General features: G+C 41.5%; 1 protein-coding gene across 2 annotated transcripts in view; it reads right to left on the bottom strand.

The window, feature by feature from the left end:
• Positions 1-25,523, bottom strand: part of ALDH1A2 (aldehyde dehydrogenase 1 family member A2) — a 95,535-nt gene that overhangs the window by 6,765 nt on the left and 63,247 nt on the right. For both annotated transcript variants that reach the window (XM_030878815.3, XM_070045054.1), the window contains 5 exons: positions 6,773-6,875; positions 4,933-5,117; positions 2,824-2,988; positions 1,983-2,140; positions 1,597-1,671 (listed from right to left, as the gene is read on the bottom strand). In XM_030878815.3, the coding sequence (XP_030734675.1) occupies positions 1,597-1,671; positions 1,983-2,140; positions 2,824-2,988; positions 4,933-5,117; positions 6,773-6,875 (686 nt within the window). The remainder of the gene's footprint in view (positions 1-1,596; positions 1,672-1,982; positions 2,141-2,823; positions 2,989-4,932; positions 5,118-6,772; positions 6,876-25,523) is intronic.

Below are 25,523 nucleotides of genomic sequence, written 5' to 3'. Positions count from 1 at the left end.
AATACTTTTTAGCAGATTGATTGCGAACTAAGCATTTGTTCAAAAAAGTATGCATTCAGTAATGCCCGAGGGAACAGGCATGGAAGATGTTTCCTCTTATGAGTCACAGGATTTAGAAAACATGGATCTAGCTCCTTTCGAAATGAGGGAAAATGAAAGTTTTTTGGGACGAGGGGAGATGTCAGCTCAGGAAGACCCTAGCTACCATTCATTCTCCGAAAGCAATTCTAAAAATCCATTCGTATGTGAAGTTGCAAATGCAATCACTCTAGTTTTCCTCTGCCACAGTCCCATTTTTCAGGTCCTCAGCATCACAAGAGGGCAGCCCAGCTCTGATTCTGACCCGGAAGACTCCTTATACCTGGTTCCCATGCTTCCTTGGCCAAACATCACAGAAACTAAGCCACTAAAATTTAGGTTCAAAGCTCAGATCTGCCACTTACTGGCTGTGAGACTTGGGCAAGCTACTTAACCACTCCATCCCTTAGTTCCTCATCTGAACCATCCGTAAGATAAAGATAAATGTATCTATCCCATAGAATCACTGTGAAAAGCAAATGAGACAATGTTAGGTAAGAAGGCAGAATAAAGCCATATGCAGAGCAGGCATTTAATTAATACCTATTATTGCAAAATCCTTGTAATGGGTCATCTTCCTGTGATCTCTGCCAAAACATCCTCTATACACCAAGAATGTTGGCCATAAGAACGTTGGTATCCCCTCAGCTCCCACAGTATGCCCTTTAAAAACCCTTTGAGATTGGGTTTAAAGCAACCTCTCCACTTGTATCTTCAGCAAGTCTCCTCCATGCATCCTGTGCCCTAGGCTCTGCAGTCCCAGACTCAAAGATCCTATAGGCACTGAGCAGGTGACAGTGAGTGAATTGGGTATGTGTAAAACTAACACAGCCAATATTCAGTTCCCAGAAGCAGGCATGATGGGGAATAGGGAAAACTGCAGAGCTCACAGCTGCAGCAATTTTGCTTTGGGGAATGAAAATAAGCAAGAAATCTAGGTTTTTATGGAAAGTCTCCTCATTTTGAATGTCAGGTAAAGGTTTTTAAATGTTACAAGGAAAAAAAAAAACCAAAACATTTCTCTAAGCCAGATTTGTCCCTGGGTGGGCAGTTGGTGACGTCTGTTTTAAACATGCCAAACTCTGTTTTGTGTCTGGACTATTCTGTAGTTGCTATGCCTTCATGCCTTTGTTCTTGCTATTCCCTCTACCTGGAATGCCTGCTCCTAAGAAACTGAAATGTTATTTCCTCTGTAAAGTCTTCTGTGACCTCATCAGGCAAAATTGATTGATTTTTCCTCTGTACTTAACAAGATATTTGACATACTTGCATAATAGCACCTATTACATGGAATTATTGGTACATGAATTTTTCTCCATTCCCACTTAAGGTAAGGGTATTATTGTGTTTTATTCATCTTTGTAATGTGTGCTTTGCTTATACATTTATGTTTTCAACCAAGTGTTTGTTTAGTGAATGGATGAGAGTAAGAGAATTCACTGATGCTGTTGAGTGCCCCTCTATGCTGCTATTCGCAACCCTGTTTCTCTTCAGGCACCAGCAACTTTGGACACTTACATTTCTCTCCCATTTCCAGACATCTTGAATCCCCCAAAGGGACTCTGGGCATTTAAGGCATTGTAACAATTGATCCTGAAAGAAGAAAACATGGTACTGTTAGTGTGTATTCTGCTTACACAGAAACAATAGCACTGGCATGATATTTCTTTTATAAGTTCTATTTTTTAATTCCTTTTTCCCCACATGAAAGTTTTATAATTTAAGATTGACTTTGACTTCCTGATCTACCAATAGGAAGTATCCCTTCTCAGGGTGAAGTCTTCGGTCTCCCCCATCCTTCCAGAGCATATGCTTTTATTTCACGCAGGGTCTGGAGAATTACAAGCCCCCTCCCACCCTCATGGAATGTGTTATGGCCAGAACGAGACTGACTCTGGTCTTACCAAACAGTCCCAGCTTGCATTGCAGAAGACACCGTGAGGGCCTTGTTGATGTCATTAGTAAAGACAGCTGCTACAAGTCCAAAGTCTGAGTTATTGGCTCTTTCAATAACTTCATCCATAGTCTTAAACCTCAAAATTTCCTGAACGGGCCCAAAGATCTGCAATAAAATAGGTTGACCCAACATGGTTGCTTCGCCATCCTTTCACCTGTTTTCTATGTTTCAAGGCAAGTTTATTCTGCCTTCATCATTTAAATGATGTTTAAGTTTAGCAAAACATAACTGTAAAAATATCCCAAACTTTCCCAGAATAAGATTACATAAGTCTACCCTTAGAGTGTAACTCCTCCGCTCCCCCACCCTGCCTGGCAGCACTTGATTCCACAGTGTGTTCTAAAGCTGTGTTCTCCATGATCCCCCAGGCACTGCTCCAGAACTGAGAACTACCGCTCTGGAGAGGTGGCTGATCTGCAACTGGTCCTCTCCTGCAGAAGCGCGAGGATGCTTGGGTGCTTTCTATTTCCTGATTAACAGCCTAATGACCCATATTTGGGGGAACTGAACTGTTGGCAATGTATCACTGAGACCAGTGATTGGCTTTTATGATGGTTCTGTTGGCTAATAACAATTGAGATCATAAAGCACATCACCTGGCCTCCGTCTAGCTTGCTTGCCTCTTTGTCTAACTTCTTTCTTGAAACTGGGGATTTTCATAGCCATGTTTATTGCTATTGTACAATGTATATAAAATACAAAGAACTAAACCTCTAATATTGTCTACTAGAAATGCCCTGGAAACCATCCCAAGGAAGATGTGGCTGCTGTTAAAATCTATGTGATACCTCCTCCTTGGCGATCCGCATGTCGTCAGTGACGTTGGAAAACACCGTGGGCTCGATGAAAAACCCCTTTCGGCCCAGCCCTTTGCCTCCACACTCCAGCTTGGCGCCTTCGGCCACACCACTCTGGATGAGTTCCAGGATCCTGTTGTACTGTTTCTTATCAATCTACAGAAGAAAGTGCCTGATGACTCCAAGTAAAATCTTCTATGAAAATGGAAATAAGCATGTGCTCAAGAATCTCTCTCATTTGTGATTTTTGGCCAAAGCTTCATTATACCTAGTCAAATCATATGGAACTGCTGTTAATTAACCATTTTTGACCTATGAAAAAGGGTAATTTTGTATGGTTCAACCTAATACATCAAGAATTCCAGTGAATGCACTGCTCTGATGATACTGACAAGTCATAAGTACCAGTTCAAGAGTTAAGCAATATTTCTAAATGATGGAGATACTGGCTAATTGATTATTCACTGTTTACATAAGTAAAAATTAACCTTATAGACAAATGAATATCGGGGTATATTTTTATGGAACTACTGTTATACCGTCAGAGGAAAGGATTAAGTTTAAAGAGTGAGAGCTAGCATCCTAGTCCATAAAATAAGGTCATTCTCGCCCCCCGCAAGCCCCCAAGTTATAGACTTATCACTCAATTATTATGGTAAATAAAAAAGAAACCTACATTCACCTGAGTTTGAATTGCTGTTACAACTTCAATCTTCTCTCAAATGGTCCCAAAACTAAGGAGATATTGCTTCTTATCAGGAAAACCCATGCTCTAGTGATCCAGATGAGATCTGGTCTACATATTCCTTTAAAAATTCTCAGTTCAAAACCAGAGTTCTAACTGGAAATATACCTTGATGACCACGGAGAACCTGCAGAGCTCAAGAGTGCAGCCAGCAGGGACCTTTGTGGCCCTCCTCATCCACCACAGTGCATGAAGCATTCAGAGTAAGAGAGAACTATATGGCAGAAGAGAGAGCAGACAGCTCTCCATTCCCTACACAATTACAAACTGCACGTGGTCATCCCAGAGTAGGTCAGGTTGGTGGAGAGAATCCTTGGCAGCTGGTAAAAGTATAAATGGGTTTCTGGGAATGAGAGATACCTGCCCTCCTTGACTGTGGCACCTGTGGGGATGTCTTGACTCCAGCAGTTAAGGACTGGGACTGGGTTCTAGTCAAGATCCATCTTGCCATGCCTGGGTCCTTTTTTGGAGCTGAGAGACTCCAACCTACCCCCAAAGTTCAAGATATCCTTAAGGCAATCCTAATCTCTCGGTTTTTCAAGGATAAAATTTAGAAACAGAAAGAGAAGCACAAGACGTAAGCAAGCAATGCCTCACTGGCTACATTTCCAGCCATGAAGACAGATGAGGAAGAAGAGTAAGGGGTCAGCAGAAGAAGGAAGATGATGCTTTGTCGGGTTCCACCAGGGTGTCTGGTTTCTGTGTTCATAAGAGATTAAGTAAAGAAAGGGCATGTCCAGGACATGGAAGCAACCTAAGTGTCCATCGACAGATGAATGGATAAAGAAGATGTGGCACATACATGCAATGGAATATTACTCAGACATAAAAAGAAACGAAATTGAGTTATTTGTAGTGAGGTGGATGGACCTAGAGTCCATCATACAGAGTGAAGTAAGTCAGAAAGAGAAAAACAAATACCGTATGCTAACACATATGTATGGAATCTAAAGAAAGAAAACAGGTTCCGAAGAACCTAGGGGCAGGACAGGAATAAAGACACAGACGTAGAGAATGGACTTGAGGACACGGGGAGGGGGAAGGGTAAGCTGGGACGAAGTGAGAGAGTGGCATGGACATATATACACTACCAAATGTAAAATAGATAGCTAGTGGGAAGCAGCCGCATAGCACAGGGAGATCAGCTCGGTGCTTTGTGACCACCTAGAGGGGTGGGAAAGGGAAGGTGGGAGGGAGGGAGACACAAGAGGGAGGAGATATGGGGATATAAGTACATGTATAGCCGATTCACTTTGTTATACAGCAGAAACTAACACACCACTGTAAAGCAATGATACTCCAATAAAGATGTTTAAAAAAAAAAAAAAGAACGGGCATGTCTGTGATTTCTCTACCTGGGGTCCCTGCTCGGTGGTGGGGTCAAAGGGGCTGCCCACTATGCGCCTCTTAGCCCGCTCCACGCTTCTTCTCACAAACTCTTCATAGATGGACTCCTCCACAAAGATGCGAGATCCTGCAGTGCAGCACTGGCCTTGGTTGAAGAACACACCCTGGTGAGCCTGCTCCACGGCATAGTCCACTACAAGAGGAAACAGCCATGCTCTCAACACTGCTTTGCCTGTGGAGGGGCCTAAGGGACCGACCCTCTTCCCTCCCCAAAGCCCCAGGTGTAATGTCATGCTCACCACAGAGCAGAACTGTGAGCAGCCCAGTGAAAAGCACTGGATTGAGAACACAACTTGGTTCTAGTTCTAACCAGACCCTGACGTTATTGGCTGTGTTAACTTGGACGTCTTCACTTCTTGGAAAACCTTTCTTCTGTAAAAAGAGGGATTAGACCACGTTATCTATAACAGGAGTCTCAAACCCCAATAACCAAAGGGGCTGTGTAGATAATAGTAAAGCAATGTGACAGAGACTCAGAAGGAAAGTACTACCTTTGGCTGTTGCTATGCATAAACATAGCCCAGGGTTGCCAGATTGCCAGTTTTAAGAAAAAACGGAAATCAATATTTTGTGTAATACTTAGAAGTAAACACAGCCATACCTTGCATTTGGCCTATAGACTGCCAATTTGCAATCCCTAATCTATAGGACCTTGCAGCTCTACTTTTAATTAGTATTTTGGCAAATTAAACTGTGACAGCAATGATCGTCTTTGAAGACGCTCAATTTCCTCTATATTTACATGGAATTGTATAGTAGCACATGGTAACTCGTCTTCATCTCATGTGAAAATGAGAGATACTAAATAATACTCAATATAGTATTAATAAATCTGGTGTCTGCTAGTTGCTAAATGACGCACTGACTGAATGAATCAATGTACTGTCAGTGGAGCGCCTACACCTTAATAGGAATTTAGGTACAGAATCCTGATCCTCTTGACAACTAGTATAAAGCTGAAGCTAAACTTGCAAATTCCAAGCTGGGGCTGAGATTCAGGCAATCTGCTTGCTGTTCTCTGATCTCTCTAGTAGTGAAATTGAGGAAGCAGTGCTGCCTGGCAGGATGTGAAGAAGAAAAAGGATGACTGAAAGAGGTTTTGTAATTTCATTCCCTGGCAAGTTTTTCCAAACATGAGGAGCACACCCGTGCAGAGTGGACTAGAGAGCATCCTGCCTGGAGACATGGGGTTTCTAGGTTATAGCTCTAGGCCTCTGTATAGTCCTACTGCCAAGGTGTAATCACCTCCAATTTAGGTCTATTCATACAGAACTGACCATAGTGTGTTGTCATCCTGACTAAAAGCCATGGGGGCAACAGAAAGGCATGGGGATGGCTAAACAGAGAAGGGGGTGTGGGTTTGGGACAACGTTGGTAGAGCTAGTGAACTAAAAATTTTTAATGATCTACAAAGCCACCAGGCATACATGAGACGTTTCAGGTTTCTCGAATCTAGGCAGAGGTTACATTTCCAGTGTTCAGAGGCTTAGACCACTGCTCTTTCCACTATACAATACCAACCAGGCCTTCACCTCTTCTACCCTATTTTACAACAACACAGAGTCAAAATGGCTTATTATGTCTAGAAAACAAACTCTGATTGTCAACTGATAAGTGGTCTTTACCAATATTATTTTGTCCTTAAAAGGAAGGGTCTAGATTTTTCTCCTTGAATGCCACTTAGCTTCAAAGACCTTTTTCTTAGTGTCCTGTTGAAAGTGGAGATAATAAAAGTGAGCACCGCAGGCCAGTATGCCAGGGCATGTAAGAGATCTGTGGTTGACTTACAATCAGCATCTGCAAAAATAATATTGGGACTTTTCCCTCCAAGTTCCAGAGTTACTCGTTTCAAATTACTTCTTCCAGCTGCTTCTTGGATAAGCTTTCCAACCTGAAAGAAGGGAAATGGAGAAAGGTTTTGCGCACCTTGCAGTTGAGACCGTCAGTGGCCAGAGCCAGCTGTGGGCAACAGTGGGACACAGCAGTAATGGATCCTGCAGGGCAAAGCACCCACCGGATACACAGGAACGAATCTGTGGTCAACTCGCGTGGACAAGAAATAAGTCAGTTGGGATGCAGGTTAATGTCTGTTCTGAAGTGAGCTGGAAGACTGCTTTAGTATCATGATGGAAGGAGCAAGGAAAAGGGAGTTAAACCTGGAATCTTAATCACTGAAAGATTTCTCTGAAAGACAACTAGCAAGCAAAATGTAACTAGAGATTTTCCATCACTGCATTGTGGCTTTTAGCTTTGGACTCTGGCCTCCAGAAAAAAGCCAACTGGCTCCACTTGAAAGACATGATGAGCGTAAAACAAACTCTTTAAGTGCCTCCAAAAATGCCAGGTATGACTTTAATCACATGGTCCAAATATATATATTGATGTGATACCTTTGCTTCTGCCTAGGGCTATAGTAAAAGGATTCCAGAAAGCTGAGGATCTGTCTTTATTTGTGCAGTGCCTATTTATCTAGAATCCAAGCAAATAGAGGCTGAGTTTGAAGAAAGCATTTCCCATTGTGTAGACTCACAATGCTAATAAAATTGAAAGCGTCAAGATGGAAACACGGATGCAGCGCCTAGAGCCCCCTTTCAAGGAAGAACGCGCTGCCTCAGTGCCAAGGAATGCTGTCAGCTCCTTCAGAGTCACCTCAGCTGAAAAGAGCTTCCTTGCCCAAGGGGACGCCCTCCTTCAGGTGTCCCACATCCACCGCCGGATGGTGGCGGTGGTACCACCAGGCAGCTCTGAGAGACCACGTCTGCTCCACCACAGCCAGGTGCTTGGCTGAGGCCATCAGGCCTGCACTGCAGCTCAACTTCCCGTCGTGTCAACTGCCCTTTGGCTGGGACCCCTAATAAATAACCTGCATGGCAAACTCCATCTCAGAAACCCCTTCCAGGGCACCTGGCCTGTGACAGGGTGCTGCCCTATTGGAGGGCAGAGGTCACTCTACGGAGAGTGCTGGGCCACCCTATAGCTCTTATAGGCAGTTTGCCCTTGTTGAGATGAAGACTGCTACTTATGCCTGGAATCCTACTGAAAATAAAGTATTTTAAAAAGCTGGGGAAGAAAAATGCTAAATATATGCTGGACCCCTCTGGTCCCTGCCTGCGATCCTCAGGAAGGACGGGTAACTCCTCAAGCAGTGTAGCAGAGCAGTGGTTAAGAGAAAAGGCTCTGGAGCCTGGGTGTTTTTTTTTTTTATTGATTATATCACTTAATGACTGTTTGACCTTGGGAAATTTTTTATCTTCTCTGAGCCTCCATCCCCTCCTCTGTAAATGGAGCTAGAAACAGTATCCACCTCAGAACTTAGGTGTCCTGAGGATGAAGTGATTTAGGGTCGACGGCCCTCAGAACCCAGACTGGCTCGCAGTAAGCGCCTGCACCAGTTAGCCGCGCGCAGGTATGAGAGGCCAGGGCCCCTTCTTCCACGCTGGGCGCAGAGAAATGGAGGTGGCTGTAGGGGGCAGAACCTTCCAAAGCAGGTCTCCTGCCAGGGCCCCTCCACTCTCTGTGCGTGTCAATTACCTCAGGAAAACCCCGAGGAAGCCCTCTGACTGGCCACCAGTCTCTAGTGTTGCTCATTAGCTGGGCTAAATGCTTTACATGTTTTTATTGTTACTCTACCTCGTGCCAAAACATTTTTAGAAAATATACTCTCGTTCTGAGGAAATCTAACTTTGGTGAAAAAGTAGTGATGTCTCTGAAAGAGGTAAAATTAGAGTCTCTTAGATGCAGAACACTGTTACTCATCAAAGGTTTAACAAACACCAACATCTGGCCCTAAGGATTAATGGGCAGACATCAGCCCACAGCCAGACGGCCCTTCCCCACCGGGCCGGCTTGTCTCTCTTCGACCTCAAGGTAAACCCCCTAGGAAGATGGGCTAATAAAGGCCCCGTTCTCAGGCAAACATGCTCTCCTGCAAGAGGAAAGTATGGATACACAAAGGAAACGAGAATCTGGCCCTCCATCCTGGCAAGAGAACAGCAGTCAGGTAAGATTAGGACTGAAGCCTGAGACCCTAGCAGAGGGGAACCCACACGAGGGCAGCAGGGCAGTAACACCATGGGGCGTCCCTGAGGAGGCTGTCGCCTGCAGCTGCCTGTTCTGAGCAATTCTACTGTGCTTGTCTCTCTCTGCCCTGAGGAATCCATATCAACTGAAGGGGACTCATTTCAAAGTCCAGGAAGATAAAGAGACAAGTGCTTTCTCAAAGAAGATAATCACTGGACATCATGAACATTATTATTAATTATATTTAAAAAACTAGCATTTATTGAGTTGGTTTATATCAGACATTTACATGTATTCATGCATTTAAGCCTCTCAAAAACCCTACGAAGTAGGTATTATCTCATTTTAAAGAATATTAAACTCAGGTTAGAAGTCAATGGATGTTACCAGGTTACCTGGCAGTTACATGCAGAGTCTGCTGGACTCTGTGCAGGTTGACTCCAGGGCCCAAGTGTGGATCACTTCCTCTCCTTCCCGTAACCTCCTCCCAGCACTCTGCCTTCCCTTCTATACTTACTGAGCACCTAATGCATGCCACATACCACCAAAACCTTATCCCTGAAACTCCAAATTAATTTAAAAGTGAGGAGGAATATCACTTTTTATAGACACAAATAATGATCACAGTTCATCAGTTACAAAAGGTATATTCTGCCTTCAGACTGACATTTGAAAAACAAACAAAAGCAAGGAGAAATCACGGATTTTACACATAGGAAGATGCTGAATAAACGTGTGGAGTTGGTAAAGAGAGTGCCGACTCACTAGCATTACATTTCTGTTAGCTCTGCTCCCTGACATTCATCGAAGTGCTCTATGGGTTGATATTTGTTGCATTAGGAATGTTGTCCAATGATTAGTATTTTCATGGCTACAGTAACTATACAAAAATCTTGCTCAGTCTATGGTCATCAGAGAAGAATACCTAAAGAATAATTTTTCCTGCATGAATGCTTTGCCATTTTTTCCTTAGAAACCAAATTCGTGCTAAACACCGAAAGGCAAATCTCAGATGAATAATGATTTTCCTTTTCATCTTTGGAAGAAGGTCAAGTTGCAGCCCAACCTCAAGAAAGAACTGGATGTGTTATGCTACAGGAGAACCACTTCCATCTGCAGTGGCCTCAGGACAGGATACTCTGAAAAACCCCAGTTGTTCACCAATCCCCTTCATTCAACACTTATTCCTGGTTCTCCTACTATGTGCCAAGTGCAATGCTAGGCACAGTTCCTCATCCACAAGGAGCTCACAGCTAAGAGGATTCCCATGTAAACCTAACAGGTGTTCAATAAGTACAGAAAAATCTGGGCCTGATTTAATATTAGATCTGAACAGTGAAATTATGGTTGTGCAGCATTTTGTTATAACCCAGAGTCAGGCTCCTCTGGGCCTCACCCACAGAAGTGGGCTAGGTGTAAAAATCTTCATTAATTATGTGATTGGGTATCATCATCTGCCTTCCCATAATACTCTCAGTTTGCAGGTCAGACTCTCTTTGGAGAACATATTACTACTCATGAATTCTCCCTGCGCGTGGAATGAGGTTAAGTGACCCTGAAGGGAGGCACTCCTCACTGTTATTACCATGAGGGGGAAAGAGACAATAGGAAGAATAGATGCAACTCCAAAGCAGGGAATTCTTAACAGGAAAGAGTAATGTTTAAAAATAAAGAGCTCATGTGAGAGCCAACTCTTACAAAATATGATAGGTCCTGTGCAAACCAACCTAAAATATTACTTGTACAAATCCCATGCAAAGGTTTCCAAAGTTAAAATCTATGGGGTAGGAAAGTCCAGGAAAGAATGAAGTACAGACATGAAAGAAAGGCCTGGGATTAAGTGACCCATCTTAGATAGAAAAGTAGTAAGTTCCGCGGGGATATGTATGTGCTACGCCAGTCATATTTATACACGACTACAAGGTGGGAGCATGCGGTGAGATAAATGAGGCTGCCAGGATGCACAGGTCTTCTGAGTGGTTCAAGTCAACAGGGGTGGACTTCGTAACACCAAGCCCTATTCTGATAAATAGGCAACCTGTGAGATAAAACAGAGAAATACACAGTTTGAGAAATTAAATCTTGTATGTGAACACAGATTAAATAGAATAAAGCACAGAGAACAAATTTTGACCAAGTTCATCATTATCTTTTTTTTCAAATCAGAAAAGATTTCACAATATACTCTTATTATATACATCCTGTCCTATCTCTGACAACCTAGCTAATTATAATCATAACCAGGTTTATGGATGACAGTTCGGCCCACAGGAGGGAGAAGACCTAGTTACTATAGGTTCTGGCTTGGCCTCTAACTAACCTTTGATTTGGGGAAGCCACTTCACCTCCTTGGGCCTCGGTTTCTCCAACTGATGAACGAAGACACAAACCAAGCAGTTACGCTGGCCCTTAGTACCCCAGTTAGTTGGAAGAGTTAAAAAAGACTCAGGGCCCCTGCTCATTCTGAGAGTCTGTCCAGAAGAATCCAATTCTTCTGGATTCTTCTTGTCTTACTAAGCAGACCTCGCTTTTCATAGAGGCACCACAGCTGCACTGAATGGTAGATAAACCTGATCTTTTTCGGTTTCCCACAAAGAGCTCATTATGAAAGAGTAAGTGATAATGTTCCTATCATGGGGTGTCTTAACTTGGCACTCCCTGCAGAGTCTCTCAGCTGTATCTGTGTACCTCAAACAGGCAAGGGCGAGGAACCAGGGGCTCGCCCACACATAATGGAACTGGGCTAATTCTCAGCAGGAATGTTGGCACAAATCAACTCTGACTCCCATCCTCATTCTGAATAGTCTTCACGATTGATATCAGGAGTATCCCTGGAAGAGCCACAATGTACCAGAATCATGCTCACAGCAATGCAGCAGGGTAGGAAATGCAATTTGGAGCTGTGCATGGAAAATAATTAGTTATACAGGACAAAAAAGACCATGGAAGGCTTTCCGTGCCCTCTTTATTCAAGGCTGTTGCTCCCTGAATAGAGTTTCTAAAGTCTGGTAAAATTTTTCTTTTTATTCATTAGTTAATTACCCATATTTCTAGGATGGGCTTCTTCTCAGAGATATTTCTTTTTCTTGATCAGTTAAGTATACATATTGGGGTGGATTCCTTCTCAGAGATATGCCACCTTTTTTAAAAGATGGAAAACTCTCTAGTAGAGATCTCAGTAAACAGGTTGAAGATGAATGCTTTTTCCAATATATTTTCCTTTCTTAAACCCCAAACAGATTGACTCTGTGCTTCTTTCCTCCTCTCCTTTCTTGATTTTCATTGTGCTACTGGTTCTATGATAGAAATAGAAATGCCCAAAATATGTATAATTGGACATTTCTTGTCTTTCTGAAATATCCAGAAATAATAGACCAAATCAGTCTTCGCAGATCTGCACCAGAAAGTCACAGGACCAAGGCATCTAAGCAGTTCCTTTAATTTAAGGGATAATAGCAATTTCAAAACTTTGTGAAATTCAGATTGTGAAAAACAATGCAGCCTCTGACTATGCTTCCAGCCCCTCTCCTCCACCACCATCCTCACCACCACACACTCATCACTACAGCACATGAAACCACTTGACCTTCCTGGAATATGACCGTGTCTCTGTATTAGCTGTTTCCTCTGCCTGAAATGTCTTTCCTCTCCTTGCTTACTCATTTTTCAGCCCTACCTTTGCCACGTCCTCTGAGAAGCTAGCTTTCTAGATCCACCCTGGCTATAGGGTTTGGTTTTCCCACTTTTCTGATCCTACATAACTCTCATACTGCTCTTGCTTAATTAGCTGTCTTCCCTACCAGATTGACCGTCAGCAGAGGGACTCCTGTGCACGCACATGCACGCGCACACACACACACAGATTGTCAGCAACATTTGATGAGCCAATGGGCCAGAACAGGACACCTGCTCTTGAAGTCTCTGGAAATCAGAGACTATGAAGTCTTCAAGGAAACAGAGGTGAGTGATTAGAACACAGAATGCCTATGTCCAAGGCTTTTGCCTTGACACCACTGGCAGAATGATTTTGAGCTTTCCTCTTCTTACTTATCTTTGGCTGAAATTTCCACATCTTTAATGAAGGGGATGGCTTCATGGTTCTGACATGACTGCACGTTGGAGCTCCCGGAGCACTTAAAATCGTTTTCTTTGTCTGGGCTCTGCCCCCAGAGATTCCGATCATCTTCGTCTGCAGTGGAGCCCGTGGGCATGGGTAGTTTAATGTGCTGCTAGGGTTAAGAACCGTGGAATTAAAGAATCCTTAAGGGCGTTTCTCTCATACTGTCTCTAACCTTTCATCGTTGGTTCTGTTTTCCAATGGTCGAACATTATCATTTATTGAGCACCTATTTTGTGCTGCGTGTTCTCACAAACATTATTTAATCCTCATGGTGATCCTGTGAGGTAAGAATTATTACCCCATTTTAGAGTTGAAAAAAAGCATGACTCAGGTCAAGAAATGACTTGCTGACAGGCACCCACTGAGTGGCAGAGCCAGGACTGCTTCTCTTCTCCAGATGTTCTCCTGGGGTTATATACCCTCTGCTATGAGCAGAATTCTGATGGCTAAACACACCATCCACAGCTAACACATATTCCAGAGCGACTGCCCTGTACCCTTAGTCCTCCTTCTGTTACATAAGACTCTCCCTTTTAATCTCAAATAAATTTTAAAAAATCAAGATTTTGATTTTGGGGGAGGGGCTCTGCTTTGATGGGAAGAAGCCTGGAATCCTCAAGTCAAAGGTACTACATGTCCCACTAACCAGGTGGACTAAACAGATGGGCTTCTTAGGATCGGTTCATTCTCAGTCTGAGCTCTGAGGAGATAAATCTACTGCAGAATGAATCAAAGAATCTCAGCTAGCAGGCAAAGACTACAGCATACTGTTTCCTATTCTTCAGCACTCAAGGTTTTATTTAAGTATTAAACAAGAAAAGGAAGAAAGCACATAATTTAAAACCTGTACATCCAAAGGTTTTGACACAACAAACTGGTATTTTTCATTCAAATGCTGGATAGTTTACTAATGGACTCATACAACCTTAGAAAGAGGCTTATAAGTTGTTTAAAAAAAAAATAACAGAAAAACTCTAGCAGGCCACTTCTCCCCACCTACAAAGAGGGGTGAGGCTACCCAGAGGGGAGAGCTGACCTGATTCATTACTCAAGCAGCAGAGAGGGTGTCTGTATCATGTAAGATGACATTCATCTCACTTAGGAAATGAAAGGAGAACCCTGGCTGCGTAAATTAGAATCAGTGATAATACAGCTGTTAGCTACAAACATTTGTTTGGCACAGATCAATCCGGACTCTCCTGTAGTTTGCTTTGATGGTCCCTCTACTATCTTGTTGACTGATGATGAAATCATGGTTTGTTAATTTAACTGAATAAAGAAAACATCATACCAAGCAAAATGCAAACTGTTTTCCTGTACTTTATTGAGGTTGTTTATTTACTCTGTGCTTATAAGAGCCCTTTTATATTCACTTATCAAATATTTACATTCATTGCTTATGTATTTAGCTGCATAAGGAGAAATTAATCCTATCTTTGAGTAACTTTGTTTTCTTTTTAAAGGCCTTTTGCTAAAGTAAAATGGAAAGCAGCCACCTCAAATAAGCTTCTTGTTGCTGACTGTTCCAGACATTTTGTGATGTATAAACAGGTCCCCTCTACTAGGATAATCATTACTGGAGCCACATTCAAATCCATATTTAAGTGGCATGTACCCTCTGGAAGAACCTATATGGTTTCCCAAGTAACCTACAAAATTAAGAGAGGGTAGATAAATAAAGAAGTAAAGAACTACAAGCTGTAAAGGGGTTTGGTGATTACATGATCATTAGATTTGCCTGTGAAAGTTCTCCACCTGCCACCATTAATATAATTATAAGGTGGCTTTTGTAGTCTAGTCAAATACTTCTCCCTCTGGTCCTCTGTTATCTGTCAATGCTATCATCCTAGAGAAGAAACTTGGAGATACTCAAGATGCCACAGGATTTGTTTCCCTCCTAGTGAATGTAAACCCCTCTAGAGAGAGAAATATCAATAGACTCCACCAGAAAACTTTAGGTGAAACTTGCTCTATGCACACTGCTATAAGCTATCTCACTGTGTGAATGTTCCTAACAGCAAAATACTTCATGGGGCCACCTTCCGTCTTATTCTCTTTCCCCAACTCTCCCTTCTCTCTCAGCTCCCCCATTGGATATCTGCATTGTTGAAGATAACATATTTAGTTGTTAATATTCTTCCTGTGAAGATAAAGAATTTCCTGTGTTATATAAAGCAACAGTGAGATAGCACTATACCCCTATTAGAATGGCTAAAATTATAAAGACTGACCATACCAAATGCTGCTGAGGATGTGAAGGAGCTAGAAGTCTAATACATTGCTGGTAAGATGATACACCCACCTTGGAAAACAATTTAGTAGTTTCTGAACCTAATAAGATCCAGCCATTCCACTGCTAGGCATTTACCCAAGAGAAAAAAAGAATCAATCAATCTATCTAACTATCCACCTACATGCGCGCGCGCGCGCGCACACACACACACACACACACACACACACACACACACACACACACACACACACACACACACACACACACACACACGGACTGGAACATAAAATCTTCACAGGAGCTTTTATGTATAGTAGTTCCAAACTGGAAACAACCTAAATGTCCATCAACAGGCAGATGAACAAACTGTGATGTATCCATAAAATCGAACACTACTCAGCAATAAAGAGGAATTAATTTTTGATATATATGCAAAAATGTGCATGGATCTGAAAATAATTGTGCTGAGTAAAAACAGTCAGACAAAACAGTACATACTGTATGTTTCTATTTACATAAAATTCTAGAAAATGCAAATGACCTACAGTGGCATAAAGCAGATCAGTGCCTGGGAATGGGAATGGGGGGAGGAGCAGAGCGAAAGACGCAAGCGAGATTACAAAGGCGCAGTAGGAAACGTTTGAGGCTGATGGATGTATGTACTATGTGAACTGTGGTGATGGTTTCACAGGTGGATACATATGTCAAAACTTACCAAACTGTACACTTTATGTGAAATTTATTGTATATCAATTATACCTCAATAAAGCTGTTAATAAAGATATATTAAGCAATAAAAATGTTACTTTATTAGAGTAATTATGCCACACTTCTTTTTGTTGACCTTTGTGAATTATTGGTGGGGAAATGATATTGAATCCACATGACTATTTAAAATATGATTTAATGGTTTTAATTAAAGTTAAATGCATTAGAATAGGTTAATTAAATTTTAAAATAATTAAAGCCTGAAAGGGAAAGAGAACAAGTGAAGAGGAAAAAAAAACTAAACTTAAGGGAAAGCAAAAGGTGGTGAAAACAAAGAACAGATTAGAAGCCAATAAAAGAAATTATTGGAAGTAAAAGGGTGGTAAAATTTGAGATCATCAATCTAAATAAGAATAAAGCATCATAATCATTATAGAAATTGACCAGTTCTCAGTTATCTGCACAGATAGAACAAAATCGTTCAGCTAAGATCTCATTGGGTAGACAAGGGAAGGGTGGTCATTTTTGTCAGAAGAAATGACATGTGCAAAGTCACAGAACTGTGGGGACTTCCCTGGCATTGCAGTGGTTAAGAATCCACCTGCCAATTCAGGGGACACGGGTTCAACCCCTGGTCCGGGAAGATCCCACATGCCACGGAGCAACTCAGCCCGTGAGCCACACTACTGAGCCTGTGCTCTACAGCCCTCAAGCCACAACTACTGAGCCCATGTGCTGCAACTACTGAAGCCCACGTGCCCTAGGGCCCACGTGCCGCAACTACTGAGCCCACGTGCCCCAACTACTGAAGCCCATGCGTCTAGAGCCCATGCTCCGCAACGAGAGGCCACCACAATGAGAAGCCCATGCACCACAAGGAAGAGTAGCCCCACTCACCACAACCAGAGAAAGCCCATGCACAACAATGAAGACCCAATGCAGCCAAAAAAAAAAAATTAAAAATCAGTTTATTCAAGCAAGCACCCAGGCAATCTTCCAAAAAAGTGAAATAGAAAAGCAAAGCAAAACAAAAATAAACATTTGTTAGAAGACAAAAATATTTGTAAAATATTTATAAAAGTCATAAAACAAAAGGAAAGTAAAATTTCTAGAGGAAAGCAGGAATTAGTTTTCAACAGACATAGCCTTTGCAAATAGATTCAACTAGAATCAATCAGATTCAACTAATATTCACTGAATTCTTACAATGTGACAGCAATAGGACTGGAACTTTCAAATACACTATCTCCATTAATCCACAAGTAAACATGTAAGCAGTTCTTCATAACCCCTCTTAACAGATGAAGAAATGAGAGATCAGAAAGACTAAATAATATGCCAAAGAGAGCTGGGATCTGATCCAAGCTTGGTTGAACCCAGCCCCCTTCTATATTACACCACATTTTCCCAAGACTACATTGTTATACAAATCTCATTTAACAATAAATAGAAAACAGTAACAGCTACTATTTATTGACACTTTGCTAAGGGCCAGGCCCTGTGCTGAATACTTTAGATACACTAGCTTACTTCCTCCTCACACTCGATGAGTCAGGTACAGTCATCCCTTATCTACAGACGGAATCTGAGGGTGGGAAAGATTACATATTAACATGTACTGTGAACAAATGCACACTACCACGAGAGAGGTTTAAATTATGTCTAGTTTTCTCATCTAGATCTGATATTTGATCTTGATTGCTTTTAGTATGATTTGAAGACTATGCTTGGCATTTCTTACTGAAAAAATACCTTCCTCTAGTTTTTTTAGAGGTAGTGTGATGCAGCATTCTTTCAAGCTTTCATTTTAGCAGAGCCATGAGGAGTACTTTATTTTTCTTTCAGAGACTCTAAATAAAGGATTGAAAGAAATAAACTCAAGGTGAACTTCATTAAAGCTCTAAACTCCCTAATATAAAATTCTGTGAGGAGGTCTTTGTTGATTGTGAGATGAATTAGATTGACTATTAACCCTTCAGCTCAGTTATTACCTTCGCTTACCATAAACCACTGGATAGTTCTGTAGATGGAAATTAACTTGGCCTGAATGTAGGTGAGAGTAATATAATCTGAGCATTAGAAAGATGATTTACGGAAAATGGGTATACGGGAAAACCTAATATTTTTCCTAGCTTTTGCACACTTGTGTGTCCCTTAAATATAAAAATACTTCCACCAGAACACTGGAGTTATGTGTTTAGCAGTCACTGACTGAACATCTGGTGTCCAGCACTAGATCACTCTACCAAGTGTTCGGGGCACGAGGAAATCAGACACCCACTAACTCCTCAACAAGTCCCATCTGTTGTGATTTAGATTCATAGGGCTATTTTTTCCCCCATCTCTATTAGGCTTTTCACTTTAGAAGAGATTTTAAGGATATACTGAATTAGTATAAAATCCACAGCTCTGGAGTTAAAATGCCTGTTAAAAGCAGAGCTGACTAAAATGCAAAAAACAAAAACTGCATTTGCTATTGAGAGGCAACAGTGAAACCTAACATCCCATTTTACATTCCAGCAAAATATGTATCAAGCCTTTTGAAAGTGCTGGACTATCAGGCATGGGAAATGATTCTGAGAATTGAATGATACCAGTGTTTGATGATTCTTCGCCAATATCAAGCAATACATTACTCACAAGGGTCCCCACAGCTGGGGTTCCTTTCCCACAAGTCCTTTTCGTACTTTGGCTCCCATACCATACCACCATAATTTCATTTTCTCCAAAGAGAAAAGGAAGATATTTCCCACAGTTGTGAGTACTAACAACTGTGGAATTAAGATGTAGAATTATCTTTTTCTTAAATGGTGTTACCTTTGAATGAAATAGCTTTTCGTTTGAATTTAAGCATCTTGAATAAATTATATTTCTCCTTAATGCACAGATATAGATACATTTGAAAACCATGTTGAGCAAAAGAATTTTAGTTCTAGCCTTGGTCTTAGAAGGCATCTTCAATAAGGAAGTATTAAGAGAAATGGTGCAGAATTCTTCTTCTCTTTCTCCATGCTCCCATACACATCACACTATACTAGTTACATATTCGCAGACTATCACTGGGTTAGACTGAATTGCACAATTTCTCTAAGGTCTAACATTGTAGCTGATATTTAGTAAGTGCTCAATAAATATTTGCGGAGTGGACAAGACAGCTTAGGTTTAAAACTGTAAGTTCTATGCCAGAGATCATCCACTGGAAGCCCTATAATGTATCGAATAAGATTTCAAGAGGCTAAAGATGCGATTTTAAAGTAAATTTTAGAAAAAAGGAAAAAAAGTTGAGCTAGCATAGTGTCTATGACCTTTCAGAATTACATACGTTTGACCATGCTTTGAACAGAATATGTTCCACTGATATTATCCTTCCTAAGTATCCCCTTTGATATGTCATTCCTGATTTTAATGGCTCCCTCCTTCTATGGTACCGAGTACAGCCCCTTAGCAGCATAGCACTGTCATTTGAAGTATAAGCTCTGGGTATGATTCTCAGACCCACAACTTACTAGCACGTGACTACGGGCAGGTAATTTAACCTCTCCTAGCCACACTTGCTCAACTGTGTATCTCCTAGAGCTACTGTAAAGATGTAGTGAGATGATATATGCAAAGCACTTAGCAGGTATCTGGCATACAGTAAGTGCTCAATCGATGTTGGCTATTAATATCCACAATTTTAAGCCTTAAATACTTCTTTAAAAACATCCATTTTTAACAGCTTTATTGAGATATAATTCATATACCATAAAATCTACCTTTTGAACTTTAAAATTCAATTTTAGTATATTCAGACAATTGTGCAATCATCTCAATGATTACTAGTATCTAATTCCAGAACATTTCATATCTATTAGTAGTCATTCCCCATTCTCCCCTTTTTCCTGCCCCTGGAAACTACTAATCTACTTTCTGTCTATAGATCTGCCTATACTTGAGACTTCATAGAAATAGGATCGCACGACATGTGGCCTTTTGTGACTGGCTTCTTTCATTTAGCATGTTTTTAAGGTTCACCCATGTCGGCCTCTATTAGTACTTCCTTCTTTTCTGTGACTGAATAATATTCCACTGTATGGATATGGGTACACCCACATTTTGCTTATCAACTCATCATTTGATGGCTATCTTGATTGTTTCCACTTTTTGGGAATTAGGAATAATATTTCTGTATGTTTCTGTGTGGTGTTTGATTTTGTCAAATGCTTTTTTCCATGTCTATGGAGATGATGGTGTGGTTTTGTCCTTTATTCTATCCATATGGAATATTACATTGACTGATTTTTTGGATATTAAACTAACCTTCCATTCCTGGGATAAATCCCACTTGGTCATGGTATATAATCCTTTAAGTTGCTGATTTCTGTTTGCTAGTATTTTGTTGAGGATTCTTGCATCTATATTCATAAAGGATACTGGTGTAGAGTTTCCATGGGATGTCTTTGTCTGAAAGGTCTTCTACTATCTGGCCTCAATTTTTAAACTGAGAATTATTTTCAATGGCTTGATTTGCAGAATATTACTTTCTAGTTCATCTGCCTCCCAACCTTTCTCTCCAACCCCTTCCCTATCCCTATTCTACTCCACTAAGACTTTCTGTACACTCCAGCTTCTAGTTGTTGACTAATTCTACTTCTTCTCCGTTCACTCTACTTACCCATATCTTACAAAACCTGTATCAAATCCCTCTTTCTCTTGAAGCCTTGACAGATCATCCAACTCACAGAGCTCTCTCATTTTTTAGAATGCTAATGACATATTACAAACTAACATTTGCTTGTTGCTTACAACTTATAAAACTCATTGTGCATTTAATTCTCACAACCCTGAGAAATGTGTGCTTACTATTAAGCAAATTTTGTACAGAATTAAGTGGTCCATAATTATATAGCTACAAAGTAAAAAACATTAAACCCTAAGCTATTAGTGACATTTTGAAGAAAGTGTTCCACTGATATATCACCTTCTAGCTCTGAGATTAAGCTTTTATTTCTCAAATTCAGTCTTTCCTCCTTCGTGTACCTAATAAATACTTATAATTCATGCTGACTACACATCAGATGCTACGCGGGGTAGTGAGAAGAATGACTAAAGGATAGAGTCCAAAGAGAATGCAAACCACCACTACCCCAAAATCGGTATGTTTGACCAGAAACTGTAATCTTCAAAAATTAATGCTAAAAAATCACCACTAAACTGATAAGCAAATTATCTCACCCCAAAAGATTAGAAATTAGTGTTTTATAGGCAAATCTTGCATAGAAATGTTATCATTTGTATAATAAATAAAATTAAAATAATTTTTTTAAAAGATTAGAAATTAGTCATTTATGGGATTAAAATACTTTAAAAATATTCTACACTGAAGAAACCAATGACTTTTAAATCCAAACATCGTTAGGGTTGTATTCTTAAGACTTTAGTTGTATCAACAGAAGTATATAAATTTGTAACCTCATTGAGTATAATATATTCAATTTGAGACAATGATAAACTATGATAATCGGTGACCTACCTGACACCTACCTAACCAAAGGCAATTTAGAATATCAATGGTGATTATAGGAAACTTTTGAAATCCTCAAACTTACACAGCTCTAAAATTTCCCAAATTGAATGGAGCACCTATTTCAATTGGTAATTTGATGCTTCCAAACATTAACAGAGCTTACTTTCAGGAGACCCAAAGAGCTGTGGGAAATAGAGACTCCACTCTGAAAGGGCACACACAACACATGTTCTGAGACCAAAGGCAGCAGCAGTAATTTGAAAGTAGCCTGGGTCATACCCACCTGCTGATCTTAGAGAGCCTACCAGAGAGGAAGGGGACAACTGGGGCTCACCCTGGGGACACCAACGCTGGCAACAACCATTTTGGGGAGCTCATTCTACCACGAGGGCACTGCTATTGGCAACTGCCATTTTGGAATTCACCCTCTAGCTTATTAGCACCAAGACCTGGCCCTGCCCATCAACCAGTAACCACCAGTCCTGGGACACCCCAGTCCTAGCACATAGTGGTGCAGGGACACAGTCCCACCTACTAGCAGGGCTGTTGCCATAGGACACCCTGAGCCCCAAGATGCCCTGGAACTGGCCCCAGCCACCAGAGGGCCCAGGGCCCTGCTATACCCACCAGTGGGCCAGCACTAGCCCCAGGCCCCCAGGACCTTGCAGCCAGCTGTCGGGACTGGCCCAATCCATCAGTGGGCTGGCACTAGCCCCAGGACCCAGCCTCACTCACCAGTGGGTGAGTACCAAGCTCTGGGATCCCTTGGGCCCAGCCACACCCAGCACTGGTCAAGACCCAGACCACTCACCAGCAGGCTGACACTAGCTCCGAGACTCCTGCCCCTGCAACCTGCCACCCCCTCCCCTGGGACCCAGCTCTACCCACCAGTGGTCCAGCACTAGCCCCAGAACCTCTGAAGCTCTGCAACAAGGTGCCCTGTGACCCAGTCCTGCCCACCAATGGGCCAGCACCAGGACCACAAATCCCAGGCCCTGTGTAGCCAGTTATGCCAGGACCTCACCCTGCCCACCAGCAGCCAGCAGCCTCCACATTAGGCAGAGCCTATCAACCAATCAGGCCAGGGGCCAGCCATGCCTACAAGTAGGCTAGCAGTAGTCAGCTCGCCACAACAGAAGGGCCCACAAAACCCACACAGAGGGCCCCCTAGGGCAGGTAGCTCTGCTGAACAAAGGGGAATGTGCTGCTGGGTCCCATAGGATGTCTCCTACATAAGGCCACTTTGCCAAGATCAGGAAACATAACCAACATACCAAATACATAGAAATAGAAAATTAGGCAAAATGAGGTGACAAAGGAATATGTTCCAAATGAAAGAACAAGATAAAACACCAGAAGAACTAAGTGAACTGGAGGTAAGCAATCTACCCAATAAAGAGTTCAAGGTAATAATCATAAAGATGCTCAAAGAACTTAGAAGAAGAACAGATGAACACAATGAGAATTTTGACAAAGAGTTAGAAAATATAAAGAGGAACCAAACAGAGCTGAAGAATACAATAACTGAAATAAAAAATACACTGGAAGGCATCAACAGTAGATTGTATGATACAGAGGAACAGATCAGTGAACTAGAAGACAGAGGAGGGGATATCACCCAAGCAAAAAAAGAAAAAAGACTTTTTAAAAATAAGGACAGTTTAAGAGACCTCTGGGACAACATCAAATGTGCCAGTGGTCCCAGAAAAATAAAGAGAGAAAGGGACAGAGAACATATTTGAAGACGTAATAGCTGAAAACTCCCCTAACCTGGGAAAGGAAGCACAGAGAGTCCCATACAGGATTAATGCAAAGAGGAACATACCAAGGCACATTGTAATTAAAATGACAAAAATTGAAGATAAAGAGAGAATATTAAAAACAGCAAAGGAAAAACAACTAGTTATATACAAGGGAATTCCCGTAAGGCTATGAGCTGACTTTTCAGCACAAACTCTGCAGACCAGAAGGGAGTGGCATGATATGTTTAAAATGATGAAAGGAAAAAACCAAGAATACCCAGCAAGACTATCATTCATAGTTGAAGGGGAGATAAAGAGTCTTACCGACAAGTAAAAGCTAAAAGTGTTCAGTGGCACAAAACAGGCTTTATAAGAAATGTTAAAGGGACTTCTCTAAGCAGAAAAGAAAAGGCCACAATTGGAAATATGAAAAGTATGAGAGGGAAAAACCTCATTGGAAAAGACAAATATACGATAAAGAGAGCAGATCAACCACTTATAAAGCTAGTAGGAAAATTAAAAGACAAAAGTAGTAAAATCATCTATATCTACAATAAGTAGTTAAGGGATACACAAAACAAAACTTATCAACCTGGTTTCTCTGATTCATCTCTGCTAGTTCATATGCTTGCTGGTGACGGCTAGGCCCAGCATTGGAATGAAAGCTGCTAATTGGGAAAATCCTGAAAGGTCTCTAGAGTTAAAGCTAGAGACCAGCCCGCTAAGTTATGTGATCAGGCTCAGGCAACTGGTAGACAACTTCATCAAGCAATTCCTAGGACTTTCCAAAGCCTGTTGACTGGGACAAAATTCAAGCTTGCACGCAAATCTGATGAATCTGTTCATGACTATTACAATTAACTCCAGATTGTTAAGGAAAATTCTGGTCTTCCTTCAAATGTTGATCCCACCTGGGGAGCCTCTAATTTTATGTTTATCAATAGGCTGAACCGGGACCTTTCCCTTCTGGTAAAAAGGACCAGGATGGAATGGGAAACTATGTCCACTTCAGATTTAGGTAATCTGGTAAACCAGCTCTCTCGCACTCCAGAGCAGTCACCTAAAAGGAAGACCAACAAAATTCTTAATCTTCAACTCCAGCAAATGAAGGTCCCTAAATGAAACCAAAACGCTCCTAAGTTTCTGCTACCTTTGCAAAACAGCCGGGACACTGGAAAAGAGATTGTTATAAATTCGAGCACTTCCGGCACCTTGAGGCCTCTAACCAGTTTTTCCATTGCTCTCCCAGTCCTCAAGGAAGTGGCTCTGAGGAACTACAGGGGATCTTCCCAATCCTCCCTCTTAACCATCTTAGGGAAATGTTTCTCCAGATTGGGGCTGAATCTCCTCCAGTCCTAACTGACACCAAAGCCAACACACCCGGTGCTCAACTCTGCTACTATAAAGCAGCCCCTGCCTTGGAGTACTGAACAGTTCGAATATCAGGGATCTCTACTGAACCACAAGAGGTTCCTGTCTTTGAACCTATACCCTTTTCTTTAGACCCTTTGAGAAATACATACTCTTTTCTCCTTAGTTCCTCACCCCTATCCATTTTTAGCTAAGACTTCTTAGGGAAGTATCATGCCAGAATTTCTTTCTCCCAAAACAGGAGAAAAATTCATTACTGCCACTGCCCGTTTGGTGAAAGCCACCAAGAAAACTGTTATGGGATCCCCTTTAACCATTTTTGTACCTCATGCAGTAAAAGCTCACCTGAATTCTCATCATATTCAACAATTCTCAGTCAGCTGCCTCACCTCCTCTGAAGTCTTTTTGTTAACTGCTCCTCACATCACTCTTTTACAGAGTGACGGTAACCCTGCTACTCTTCTCCCCTCTGTCACTGATGAAGTCCCTCATGACTGCTTAACGCTGATAGATCACCTCGCGACTCCTTGAGATGATCTGCAGGGAAATGCTTTGGGTAACACTGATTTCTCATGGTTCACTGATGGTTTCTATTTAAAAAGTGACAATGACAAATATTGTGCTGGACATGCTATTACAACTCCTTTTAATGTTGTTGAAGCAGCATCTTTACTTATGGCTACTTTGGCGTAACAGGCTGAATTATGTGCTCTTACACAGGCTTGTACTTCAGCCAAGGACAAAAGTGCCACTGATAGTAGATGTGCTTTCAGAGTAGCTCATACTTTTGGAATGTTGTGGAAGCAGTATGGCTTCCTTACTTGTAGTGGAAATAAAAT

Source organism: Globicephala melas, chromosome 2 (assembly GCF_963455315.2).
Source record: "Globicephala melas chromosome 2, mGloMel1.2, whole genome shotgun sequence".
NCBI lineage: Eukaryota > Metazoa > Chordata > Mammalia > Artiodactyla > Delphinidae > Globicephala > Globicephala melas.
The sequence above is the reverse complement of the archived record's forward strand: the minus strand, read 5'-3'. Positions and strand labels throughout refer to the sequence as shown.